Here is a 12,977-nt window from a genome sequence, read left to right as displayed (position 1 = left end):
GGGAGTCTCCGCAGAGGGACAACCTTTCCACAAGTGCCTGCCGGACAGTGTCTGCTTTGTTTAGGTTACAAAGAACTGAACTCATCAAAACAAATCACGCCCCCCCACACCCACCTCATCCTGGGTCTTCACCTTCCTCCCGAGCCAGGAGAGAACAGAACGTCTGTGCCTTACAGAACGAATCTACAAAAATAAAGAGTCAGCCCTGAGATCTTCCTACCATCCGGGTGTGGCTCGCTCCTGAGTCCCCTTGGAAATGAACTTGTATTTGGTTTACTGACATTTATTTAAATTTCCAGTGAAAAGCTCTATAAAATACAATAAATAATGTGGGGTTGTAAAAGGTAGACATTCTAGCTGCATATGTTACAGACTTTATACTTAGGATACAGGCCACCGAACCTGCGATCTTTGTCAGGGGTGTAATCCGACGGAGCCTTCACATCCCCAAGGCGAGTCAGCTGCTCTGGGTCAGAAGCAAGGGCCCCTCTTCCTCCAGCGTCTCTGCTGCTTCCCTCCCTCCCCCGGGCCTCACACCGCTCCCGGAGCTCGTCCAGCAAGGAACAAATGAGTGCGTACAGGACTTTTAGCTAGTGGAGGGTCTGGGTACTGTGGGCATGCAAGTCTGCTGTCGCTGTTATTACAAACAGAAGTCAAACGCGAGGCCGCACTTCCCCATCTTCTGTTTATACACCAAGTCAAACTTCTCGTTCATGGAGACGGTGAAGATGTCCTTCCAGAGCCCGACTCTTCCTGAAACACAAAAGAGAGTAGAACGTGCTGAACTCACTTGCTGTCAGGCCAGATCCCGAACCAATGGGAGCCTTGGAAAAGGTTCTGGAAGGTTCCAGATCTATTCCTGGACCCCTCTGAACTTGGCCTACAAGTGTAGGACAAGCCACCTGAACTCCAGACGAGCGGAGCCCATCTCCCCGAATCTGGCCGTTTGGGTGTCCCTCCCCCGCTGAGGCTCGAGAGCAGGGCCTCGGCCCCCGGCCACTGGCGCATCCCCAGCAGCTGGGAGCACGCCCCAGGGAACGGATGGTGTCTGTGCAACGGCTCTACCACTCGGGGCACCATGTGCATTTGGCTTCTCTGGGGTATCACTACTCACTCACGACTCAACAGCTCCACCAAGGTGGCATCTGCTTCTGGAGAATTGGCAAAGAGGAAAAAACCATCCAAAAAGGCAGAACCTTTTATGGTGAGTAGGAAGCCTCCTGACAGAGTCAAGAGTAAAGATTGCGAGAAGCAACCTTGGGGAGGAATTTAAAGGGAACAGAAGAGACACAGTGTAAACGAGCTTTTGCAACTAGATGCCAGACGTGTGGCTGGCAGACTTGAGCCCCACGGAAGTAAGCTGGGGGCGATGCCCAGCCGCTCGGTGCCGCTCCAGCTCAGGGAGGCTCGGTCAGAACAGAAACCTTTTCTGGGCAGATATGCAGGAGCATGGGCCCTGCGGACTATCAGGCAGGCACGGGCTAGCTGCTCCTTTATGAACACTTAGGGGAGAAAGAGAGAGCTCAAAATGCCCAAGGCCACCAAACCCACTTTGCTCGGTAACTACAGAACCTTCGGATGGTCTGCTCAGACACGAGCAGTGCCCGGGAAGATGGCAGGCGTGGGGGTTCCGAACCCCCAGCTCCAGGTGCATGAGGACTGTCGCCGGAGCACTGTCCCCATGCTTTTAAGGAATACCCTTGGGGGACCAAGATGCTTGTTTTGAATTCCTTCCCACATCAGCATCTCTGAGATCAGAGCTGTGACTGTCTCCAGCCAATATCCGTTATTAGCTCCACTAGTAACAGAAGTCCTCGTCCTGACGGGACCTCAGGAAGGAGAAAATGCATCCCTGCAGATGCTGAGCTACTAGACCTGACGGGACAGGGTTTTTCTCTCCGGTAATGAGACATTATATATCCATGTCTGGGGCAGGGGGAAACGAGAAAGTGTTCCTGGTACCCTCTACTGACATCTGAGGGACAAAATTAGAATCTTCTAGACCAACCACACTATAAATATATTTTTCCATGATTATTTTTCTCAGCCGAGGCAGCTGAGAGCTCATCAAAGGAGTCACCCACCTGGTTTAGGGTTTGGAATCAAGACAGTGCAATTTATGCTGTGACATGAATCAAAGTTAAGCAATGCGGCTGGCTACACAGCCCTGCGTTCTCACCAACGCAAGGAGGTCTTCTGAGCAAAGAGGCAATGTGCTAAAAGAAAACAAAATCAAAGAACTGAAATAAAGCAAAACCAAGGTAAACAATGATAAAGCAAACACATCAGAAGGAGCATATGGGTGCGCAGTATGTTCTCGACACTCCTTTACCACGCAAATGAACCAAAAGGGGTATTTTGGAGAAGGTCACATCCAAGGATAACAAAACACAGCAAAAGTGAAATGAAAAAAGAGCAAATAAATTTTAAATAATAAATATTTGTGAAGATGCAGCCAGGAAATGTCTGCAGGGTGCTGTGGTTCCAGCCGCCCGCTCTGCCTTTGCAGGAGGGTGCCCTCCACCTGACCTTCAGCACCGCCCCTTTCTAGAGGAAGAGCGGGATCTTGGGGAGCCCGAGGCCCTCCCCAGGACACTGCCATGGGCTGGCACCAGCCTGGATGGAGCCGCGCCTCTGAGACGCACTGCGGGCTCTGGAGGCACCTCTGGACGCTGTCACCTGAGGAAGGTCCCAGCTCGCCCAGCTGGGAACCCACGGAAGGTGTGTAACACCAAGTGCCACAGGCAATTCGTACTTGCCAGGACGGTGGCTCCTGGGACCACCGCCCCCACCACAGGGTCAGGGCGCTCTAACACCGAGGTCTCCACCAGCAAGCAGTTTCAACATCGCAAACCTCGAGGACAGACAGCAACCCAGGCAAACGTGCCGAGGGCTCCTGCCTGGACCGCGTCCTCCGCCTCACCCGTTTCATGCCCAGGAGGCAACTGCGGCGCCAGAAGCGAGCACCAGTCTCCCCGCCGTGGCCCACGTGGTGCTGGGGCCCACGGTGTGGATGGAGAGGAGCCGATGGAGCCCCACAAAGGGGGAGACGCCCCTGCTCCTCGCGGGGGAGCTTCTTGCAGCCAGCTGCAGGCTGCCAGCCTCGGGCTCACATCTCACAGCCCGAACCCACCCCGGGATCTGCTCTGTGGGGCCATCGGGAAAGGCACCTGCTTGCACTGTTTTGCACACAGAGCCCACATCCCGACAGTCACCCCGAGATCTCCAAGGCCACTCGCATAGTCGCAATGCCATGCCAGCAGGGGCCCCCCATTGCTCGAGAGCTCCAGAGACACGAGGCCCAGGGCAGGGAACAGGGACATGGGGCACCACAGACCCTGGCTGGGAGGGCTGGGGGGGTGCAGGGCGCGTACCCCGGCCCACGGGCAGGGCCTCGGCGTTGCAGCACTGGTCCACCAGCTGGTGGCAGTGCTCGCTCAGGGCCTCCAGCTGCGCCTTGTCACAGGACACCCCGAGGAATCTGGCCAGCTGCTCCACCATCGTCACCAGGTCCTGGAACACAAGAGCAGAGAGCAGGGAGCCCATCAGGGGCGGTGCCTTTGCTGACCCAAGGCTCTTGGCTGGTCACTCACCAGGGGCTCTGCAGACACTTCCCTACTCGGTCCTCTAGACAAGCCTGATCCTGGCTTTGATTGGAAAGAAATCCAGGTTAAGGAACTGCCCAGGGGCACTCCGTTCTCAAGCGGCAGGGCTGGAACTGAAACCCCAGTCCTCTGGGGGATCTGGAGCAGACGTGAGTTGTGCACCTCGCTGTGGCCATTTCAAAACAGCAGCAAGACAGGAAAACTCACTTTAGAGCTGTGCCATGAGCCACACCGGCTCTCCCTCTCCTTCCCCTTCCTTCCATGCCATCAGCCATAACCAGCTGGCACTTGGGCAAACAAGGATGCCCCTAGGGACCCCAGAGAGGCCCCAGCGCCAGCCCACCTTACCAGGCAGGAGGAGCTGGCTTGGTGTGAGGGTTCAGTGACGGCTGACTGGAGGGACATAAAGCCATCTCTGGGCCCCGACACTGCCCCCTTCTGGATAGAGGGAGCATTAGCGAGGGAGGGGCACACACTTGCTCACCACACAGCCCCTGCCCCCACCACCCTTTTCCCTGGGAAATACCAAGGTGCCTAATGTTCTTGATCTGTACATTGTCAAATGTCGTGCCCAGAACCCTGACCTGTCACCAGGCCGTCTCCCAACTCTGGCAATGTCCAGGCCCTGCATCAGGAAGACGCTGGAGGCCACTGCCTCCTTGATGATTTATAAAGCAATTCATGGAGTAAAGCCTCTGAAAAGTCCTACGATAAAGAAATCTATTTAATTTCTTTACCCGGTGTTCTGCAAACCTTAAAAAAAAAAAAGAAAAAGTTCTGGGGAAGCTGGATTGAGCATCAGCTCTCTCGGGATTCCCACGGTAATCACCACTGGGCACCGTGTCCCACTTTCACAGCTGTCCCCCGCTCAGGGGCTCCCACCGGAGAGCGGCACAGGTGCTCGGCTCCAGGGCCCGTGTGCAGAGCTTGGCCGGGATCGGCAGTGCAAGAAACATTAGAATTAAAAGGAATAGGAAGAGCTTCTCTCCCTGCTTTGCCACCCAGTATCTCTAATTAAAAGGCAAAAAGCAGCAACAAAAATTAAAGACAGCGGCACTTGGAGGTGACACAACAGGAGAGGGACCCAGACTGCCAAAGCGGCCAACAGAACCCTCACGGGGACACACAGCACTGGTGTCACCTCCAGCCCGGGGAGGGAGGCATACTTGCCAGCACACACCCGGCTGCTTGCCACCAGCATGCTTCCCAGTGATGACACTGAGTCATGCGGGCAGGCAGCGTCCCAGCCACAGACTAGCTCTGGACAGCAGATGGGACCTCCCCGGCATCCCCAGTCCAGTCCCAGCACTGCCATGTGGTCACAGTCAAGACTCCTCACCTGTGGCTGGCAAGCACCCCTCACAAGTGACTGCGGGACCTCTGGGGGGACAGACCTGGGCAGCCTCGATGTGTCCTGCTCACGTGCACAGCCCACAGCAAATGGGGAGATGGGGGAACCCCTGGGGGGACGCACGAGGCGGCAAGAGCGCAGGTGCCAAGTATTATCCTCCGACCCCAAGATGAGAACATGCCAGGCCTGGCTGCGCTCCCGGAGACCGATGACGTTCACTGGGGGCTGTTTGTTTGAAGTAAAATGTAAACAAGGAGAACTCCTAAAAATGTGATGTATACTCACTCAACCTCTATCAAAGGTGTCTACACCCTTACTGAAGTTTCCAAAAAAAAGAGTAAACAGTTAGAAATTAGGATCTTAACCGCAGGAAAGGCCATTTGGTCCCTCTGGCACTGGGAGCATGAGTCCAGACGGAGACCAGTGCGGATGGGGCTGGTGGTGTGGACTGCGATGGAAACCAGGCCGTCTATGAACTTTTCGCTGAGGGGCCCAGTAAGGCACAGAATGAACACTCACCATGAAGGGCCAGGAATGAACCCAGCGAGGCCAGGCGACTGTCTGTGTTTTAGCCACGAGTTGTATGTAAAGGGTGCGGCCCACTCCCTGTGGTTTAGTGACTAAAATAATGGTTTCAGTTGCTCGTTGCTGAGTCTCCTGCGGCTCCCGGCCCCCACAGGTGTGCACGCACTAGACGGACACCAGGCCTGTGGCACAGGCGGGAACGAGCGTGGTCTGGGTGACCATCAGACCGTCAGTGTCCCAGGACGCCCACCCCAGGGAGGCGCCCGGGGAAAGAAAACTCGTGTCCACCAAGACACAGGAATGTTCACAGCACTTTATCTCCAACTACCCCGGACAGAAACCCCTGGAAGGGCCAGTGACGCCGAACAGACACATGGGCCACGTTCCTGCTACAGCGAAATTTCCTATGGACGTGAGAACCACCCGGCACACGAGGCCCCGAGGAACCACGACACCACGCAGAGCACAAGCCGCCAAACGCCCGCGCACATGCCCCAGCGTCTGCTCCTGGGAGGTTCCAAAACGAGCCAAGCTAATCGGAACCAAAAGCAGTCAGAGGAGGGGCTGCCGTGGGGAAGCAGAGGCATCCACCGGAGGAAGAAACAATGTTCTCGATCTCTATCTGGACAATCACACAGACACGTACCTGTAAAAAGTCTATCGAGGTGTGGACTGGTGATCTGTACACTTGCCCTCAAGCATGTGCTACAATGACAGACACCTGCTGAGTGCCCGCAAACAGCCTGGCCTGCCCATGCCTGGCCCTGCTTGAGGAGCCTCCCGGTCCTCTGTGACGAAGGAGCGATCTCACCTCCCAGCTCTCGGGCCCAGACAGGTCCCAGGGTGAGCGGTCCACCCCCACCACCCCGGTCAGCCCCATGGCGAGCAGGGCGCTGGTTCGCCAGAGGCACCGCTCTGCTGCAGCCATCTGAAGGTCGCCGGGGCCCAGGAGCCTCAGGACGATATCGCCCCCACGTCCGGCAGGCAGGCAGGGCTGGTGGCAGGGCCATTCTTCCCATGGCAACCTCCGTGGGACACGTGGGCATCCCACATGTGTTGTGCAAGGGCAAGCCCTGGCCCCTGAGCCCTCCCCAGGCTCCTGCTTGCAGCGTACCTATCCAGGTCTCCAAATTCACGGGGCCTACCCGGGGTCAACGTGGGAGGTGGGACTCACAGGGTGGCCGGGGCGGGGGGTGGCCAAACCACTTGTGCCCCTTGTTGAGCTTGTCCTGTGGCCCCCTGTTCGTGGCATCCCTGCTGGCTATCCTACGGTCCTCCTCAAACTCCATGAGGCCAAAAGCGAGCTCTCCGTCTCCATGCAGAGCCCGCCCTTCCTTCCCTGTTTCCTAGCAGGTCTCTGCGTGATCCACACCAAATTCCATGCCATGCCCTGCCGAGCTGGCCCAGCGTCACCAAGTGCACTTCCAATCCCTGTCGCCACCTGCACCGCCTGGACCATGTGGACTGTCCCAGACACAGAGAGAGCCAGGCCTGGGCCACAGCCTCGGTCAGGGCACCGGGCTGGTCCACCTGGTGCCGTCCTCCCCACCCACTCGCAGCCACCACGCTGTAGGGAGTGGCTGGGCCCCGGTGCGGGCAGGAGCTGGAACAGCCCAGCCCAGACAAGCTCCTCACTCCACAGGCCTCTGGCTGCTTAACAAGGAAGGGCTTCCACCTTGAAGGCCGTCCGTCCGACCCACAGATGTTTCCCGAGAACCTGCTACCCGTGAGGCACTAACTTAAAAGCATAAACCAGCACCAAAACTCCCCGCCCCAGGGGACCTTGTTCTGGCAGGAAAGACAGCGAGCGAAACACAGACACGAACGAGCAGATATGGGGTGGGATGGTAAACGCTGTGGAGAAAAATGAAGGGGAAGAGAGACGTGCTGGGTTGGGAGGTGCCGACTTCAAGTGGGGACCCAGGGAAGTGTCACTGACGGAAACCAAGACTAGGAGAAAGTGAGGGAGTGACCCATGTGGACTCGAGAGGGGAAGAACATTCCAGGCGGGGCCACGGCAAACAGAAGCCTGCCCGCCAGGCTGAAGGAACGGCAAGCAGGCCAGCGTGGAGGTAGATGCCCGGGCACCAGGCCGCCATGTGGGCCCCAAGCTACACCCAGGACAACGTGTGGCCACTGGGCACAGTCTGACAGGGGCGGGTGCCATTGGAGCAGACACTGCACAGCACACAGGCCTGAGGGGACACAGGGAGGCCACCCACGAGTCCACGCCAGCGAGGATCCAGGCCGGAAGTGAGGGTGACCTTGACCCCAGAGATGGGGGACAGATGGTCAGATAAGGGGCATATCCTGAACAGAGGCCACAGGACTGGGAAGATGGACATAGGGTGTGAGAGAAAGTCAGAAGTCGAGGAGGATTCACAACTTTCACCCGAGTGACCCAGACGGAGCTGGCTGCCACCACCTCACATGGAGGAACTTCAGAGGATTTGAAGAAAACCTCTAGTTTGGTTCAGACGTGCTCCAGGAGCAAGGTGCAAGCGGCGGTCAGTGGAGAGCGAGTCTGGGGAAGGTCCACGTCTGGCCTGGGGTCACCGGGGAAGGGAGCAAGGCTAGGATGGGAGGAGAGCTGAGGCGGGCTGGGCCACAAGAGGAGAACAGCCAGGGACGCGGGTCCAGCCGGCCACTAAGGGCCGGGCAGAGGAGGCAGCATTTCTAGTCGCCTGCCGCCAGGCCAGGTGGGAGGACTGGAACACCGGCCACCGGACTGAGCAATGGGAGGCCGTGGGCAGCCCTGACAGAGCACTGGGGGTGCAGGGGCGGGCCCGGCCAGAGCGGGCTCAGGAGTGGGGACAACTCTGAGGGGAGCCACAGCCACGTGCGGCCAAGAAGTGAGAGAAGAAAGGGACTTGGGGAAAGCTTGCCTCTCGTCTGCTGTAAGAAAGGGGAAACGTCAGAATGTCCCTCCAGAGATGACATAGCAGAGAGGGAAAATGCCTTCTAGAATTAAGTGAGCCCAACCCAGAGACCGCCCCTGGGGCCAGGCCGTAAGTGAGGGTGACCCTGACCCCAGAGATGGGGGACAGATGGGCCTGGTACTGGGGGCAGGGCCCTGGCCGGGAGGACTCTGTGCACCCCTGGAACCTCCGAGTCCTGCCGCCCAGAAGCCAGGGGTCTCGGAGAGTCCAGCTGCGCGCTCCAGTCACGCCCACCGTGGCGTCCGAGGGGCGGGAGGGCTCCTGCACTAGGAGCTGCGGGGCCGGGGGCACCGGCCTGCACAGCTGGCCGCCTGCCGCACTCACCCGGTGCATGTCTTCATACTTGAGGAAAAGCACATTCGAGTCCATGCGGTGCTCCCAGAACTCCTGCACGTGCTCGAACCAGGAGCCGTAACCTACTGTGGAGGCAAGGGAACAGGTGAGTCACGGCCTCAGGGGAGCAAGCGTGCACAAGTGGGGTGGCCTGGCTCCCTGCCTTCCGGAAGGTTCCCCTCTCACTGCCCAGGAGCTGTGGCTCGGGAAGGGAGGAGCAAGCTCTCAGCCCCGGGGGTGGTCTCACAGATGAGCCCCCTCTGAAGTCCCACGTCCCCTGGCCGCGTGCAAGTCTCTCCTGCCAACAGCTCGCAGCCCCCTTCCCTACGCACCTCCCGCACACCCTGAAGCCCCGACCATTGGGCAAAGGCCTCTGCTCACCCGGGGGACGGAAGCTGCTTGGCTCCCATGAGTTTCTGTCTGACACAAGGTCACCGGGAAGAGTGTGAGCCCGGGGGAACGGAGACGGCGGTGGGGGGCTGCTGGCAGGGGGGATGATGTGCGGGAGCAGGCAGGCAGGTGGCCCACAGGCAGAAGCAGGGCCGGGTGGAAGCAAGACAGAGCAGAGGTGGAGAGAGGCAGCGTGCTCCGTCCTGACGCACGAGCCTCGTGCCCCACACCACAGCCCTGCGCCTCCCACGCTCCTCGGGGCTTTGGCTGGGGTAAGGGTCACGTGCGCAGGAGGGTCTGCTTGGAGATGTTCTTTATCGAGGCTACGGATTCTCACCCCCCTCCTCAGGCTAAGGGGGCTTCCGCACTAAACACAGGAAGGCCTCAGCCACGCGGTGCCTGTCCCGCCCGGCACCAGCAAGCAGCCGCTGGGTACTGGGTGCCGGCCTGGAGCGGTGGCCGCACTGCCTGCACCCTCGCTCACTGGGGTGCCCACCCGTCTCACAAACCCGGGCCCGTGGATCCCACTTCATGGCCTGGGGCTCAAAGAGCTCCTGGCCTGGCGGGAACCAACAAGGAGACCAGACCGGCAGCGAGGCTATGGACTGATCAGCGCAGGGAGGGAGGCACCGTGGACAGAGGGGAGCCCCGTCCCATGTGGGCACAAACCTTGAAGGGTGCACAATGGTTGCAAATGGACTCAGAAGGGTAAGGGACACGAGGCCATCAGGGTGGCTCGGGGCACAGCGACTAGATCGGAGGGGAAAGAGGGAGCACAGCAGAATGGTAGAGGACACAGCCTCTGGGTGACGCAGCCTCTCCAGGACTGCCCCAGCTGCGGAACCCAGTCAGGCTGCTTCCCCTTCCGGGGCCTCGTCCTCCTGGAACGTCCTCCTGGACAACAGAACCTGTGCCTCCCAGCACGGCAGGGCCCGGGGACAGCGCGAGTGCAGCCTGCAGAGGGAAGTGAGCCTCCGTTCCCTCTCCCTCTCCATTCCCACACTGGGTCCCGCTCACTGCTGAGGGGCTCAGAGGACGAAGGGTGGCAGGGGACTGGTACCGCCCCTGCCAGAGCCACACCTCAAGCAGAGAACGTAGCCTCGGCCCCCAAGCTGCTGAGAACCTTGCAGACTTACAGGCCCACAGAGGTGGGGAAAACCTAAGACCCAGTTCCTGCCAAGGCCAGCCCCTGCAGTCTGCCATCTCGCCAGCAGGTGGCAGCACGACAGCAGCCTGGCCCATGGCCCAAAGGGTTTCTGAAGGATGGGGAGTGGGCCAGGGGTCGCTAATGGCTGGCCTTAAGGACCAGATCACAACAGAAAGGCCCCTTTCAGGCCAACCAGACCCCAACCCACATTTTATGAGGAACGAAGCAGGGGCTCTGGCATGGTGGGGGGAAAGGCAGAGATGACAGAAGGAAAAGAACACAGGTTCAGCCAAGAGGCCTAGTTTGGAAGCCATTGCGGGGTAAATCCTGGCCAGCAGGGGCCTCAGTCCCCTCACTGTAGAGGTCTAGTGGCTGGGCTGGGGTCCCTATGGCACCCCTTCCTTGGCTAGCCCAGCACCTCACACTCCATACACCCTAGGCGGGCCTTGAAACAGCCAGGCCGGGCTTCCCACTGGAGAGAAGACGAGGCAGAGTCTGGAGAAGGAATGAGGACCGACTCACCAACAGGCTCATAATCACGGAGGCCCCAAGAGGAGAACCTGCCTCCCGCATCAGTGCCCAGGATGGCACGCAGTCTAGGTGACCTGAGCCCTGAGACAGAGCAGGAGTCCAACAGCCATGAACACAGAAGCTAAGAAAATCCCTGTCGTTCCAAGGGGCTGCACGAGCAAACTTGCACAACAGGCAAGCAGTGCCCCAGGGGAGGACTTGGGGGCTGAGCAGGAGGGGTGATGTGGGGACAGTGAGGGTGGAGGAGAGTGGTCACTACACACGAGAACACAGGTGGGGGGCACAGTGAGGTATGGGGACAGTGGTCACTCCTGTGGGGTCAATGATCACAAGGACAACAATGGCCTGTGTCTCTGAGCCCCGACCAGCCGGCAGAGAAAGGGCCACAGACCTTGCTGGTGGAGACACTGCTCTTCCCACTCAGGATGTGTCACCCTGGGAAGGAACCCCACCGGGGCCCCCCCAGCCTCTGCCCACCGGGGTCCCTCTGCTGTGGGAGGTCAGTGTGCTTATCCAAACAGATTATCCGGGACAAGAGCAGCTGACTCAGCCCCCTCTCTGGGAGCGACCCTGTCTACACAGCGAGTCTCCGACACTCCTGTCACTGGGACATGCAGCCCCAGGCACGCCTGCCCCAAGTGCACGGGTTACAACACCCAAGGGCAGGCCTGCGTCAGCGGCTCCTCGAAGCTCGCTCTGTCAGTGAATGGGGCTGGCCACTGCCCCTTCCATGCGCAGATGGAGGAGAGAATGAGAGCCTCCGAGGGCCCGAGCTACGGTGCACCAGCTGCGAGCGCTGGGTGGAGAGAGAACGTGGGGGGCTAAGTACACGTGTACAGAGGCTTGGGTGCGATCACAGCAAGTGCCTGTGGCCTTGACCTTCAAGAAATGGGCCGTGACCTTCAAAACACGAAGACCTGTATTAGGATAACTGAAATCCCCTGGCCTGAGCAAGAGACTAACGTAAGACCAACACCAGGTGGCAGTTTGACTGGGTGGACGCTGACTCCTTAATGGGGCACAGGCCTGAGCTGGTCGCTCTTCTCCAAAGGCAGAACGCGCTGGGACTTAAGAACATGGTTTTGAAAACCGCGTCCGTGTCTGGCTCCAAACACCCAGCAGACCAGAAAGGGCCTGAGCCAGGTGGTGGGGGGCGGGGGACAGGGAGGCTGGGCAGAGGGTCTTCTGCAGGCTCCAGGGCAGCCTCCACCCCTGGACGCTGCCCCTGGTGCCACTGAAGCAGATCCCGAGGGGCTCGGGCACGGAGGGCCCTGGGAGTGTGGCACCTGTGAGGGTCCGGCCTTCCGTGCGGTGTGGGAGGCAGCTCGAGTCCGGCGACCCGGCGCTCATCGGGGGCAGGGCGTTCCCGGCTCGCCCCAAGCACCTCACCCCACTCCTGCCACACAGGCTCGCTGCAGAGCCTCGGACGGGGGTCACACAAGTGGACGGCAGGGCTGAGCGCTAAGACTCAAGTTGGGACATAAGCCATCTGGGCCAGGAGTCACTCCCTGCACTGACGCAGCCCACCTCCAGCCCTGCAAGCAATCCCTCACCCAACTGCCACTGGGGGTCCCGGAAGGTGCCAGAGAAGCCACGGATGGCAATGGGGGAGCCACCTCGGCAGGTCCCTGATCCAGTCTGCTCCTGTCCCGGAGAGGGGAGCTCAGGGAGGGTCCCCAGCAAGCCGGGTACCCCCTCGCCTTCTCTCCTGGGAATGAGCTCTGGCAGAGCACCCCCTGCCCGTCACACAGCCCGGGGCTGGGGGCCAAGTCTCTGGCCCAACCCTCGAGCACAGCTCAGAGCCCCCGGGGCCCTCCCACGAGGCCACAGCCCCCAGTCGGGCCTCTGTCACCAACAGGAGAACTCTCCCTCCCTCGCTTTCTACTGCTCAGAATCCAGGCGGGAAGAGGAATGCTTCAACCAGGGACCTTCTCAGAAGCCCAGCGATGCGGTGAGAGTGAAGGGTTCCCGAGCTGGACCCGGCTCTGCGTCCCCCCACCCCCGCTACTACCCCTGCCGAGCTTCCAGGCACCCCTGAGCCCCGCTTCTCTGCCTGTCAGCGGGACAGTGGGCCCCAGCAGCGTGCTCATCGAGGGACCTGGGGGGAACAGGGGGCGACGTGGGCAAAGCGTGAGCACACGCACGGCTTCAGGGAA

The 12,977-nt window shown here is 59.8% G+C and overlaps 1 protein-coding gene across 1 annotated transcript in view; it reads right to left on the bottom strand.

Annotated features, from left to right (window-relative positions):
* Window positions 1-439: 439 nt before the first annotated feature.
* SULT4A1 (sulfotransferase family 4A member 1) overlaps window positions 440-12,977 on the bottom strand; it is a 31,216-nt gene continuing 18,678 nt past the window's right edge. Inside the window, exons 5-7 of the mRNA XM_032882819.1 lie at window positions 8,745-8,839; window positions 3,375-3,513; window positions 440-753 (exon numbers count right to left, since the gene is read on the bottom strand). Of these exons, the coding sequence (XP_032738710.1) occupies window positions 641-753; window positions 3,375-3,513; window positions 8,745-8,839 (347 nt within the window). The 3' untranslated portion in view covers window positions 440-640. The remainder of the gene's footprint in view (window positions 754-3,374; window positions 3,514-8,744; window positions 8,840-12,977) is intronic.

Source organism: Lontra canadensis, unplaced genomic scaffold (genome assembly GCF_010015895.1).
Source record: "Lontra canadensis isolate GAN:19392208 unplaced genomic scaffold, GSC_riverotter_1.0 scaffold84, whole genome shotgun sequence".
Taxonomy (NCBI): Eukaryota; Metazoa; Chordata; class Mammalia; order Carnivora; family Mustelidae; genus Lontra; species Lontra canadensis.
The sequence above is the reverse complement of the archived record's forward strand: the minus strand, read 5'-3'. Positions and strand labels throughout refer to the sequence as shown.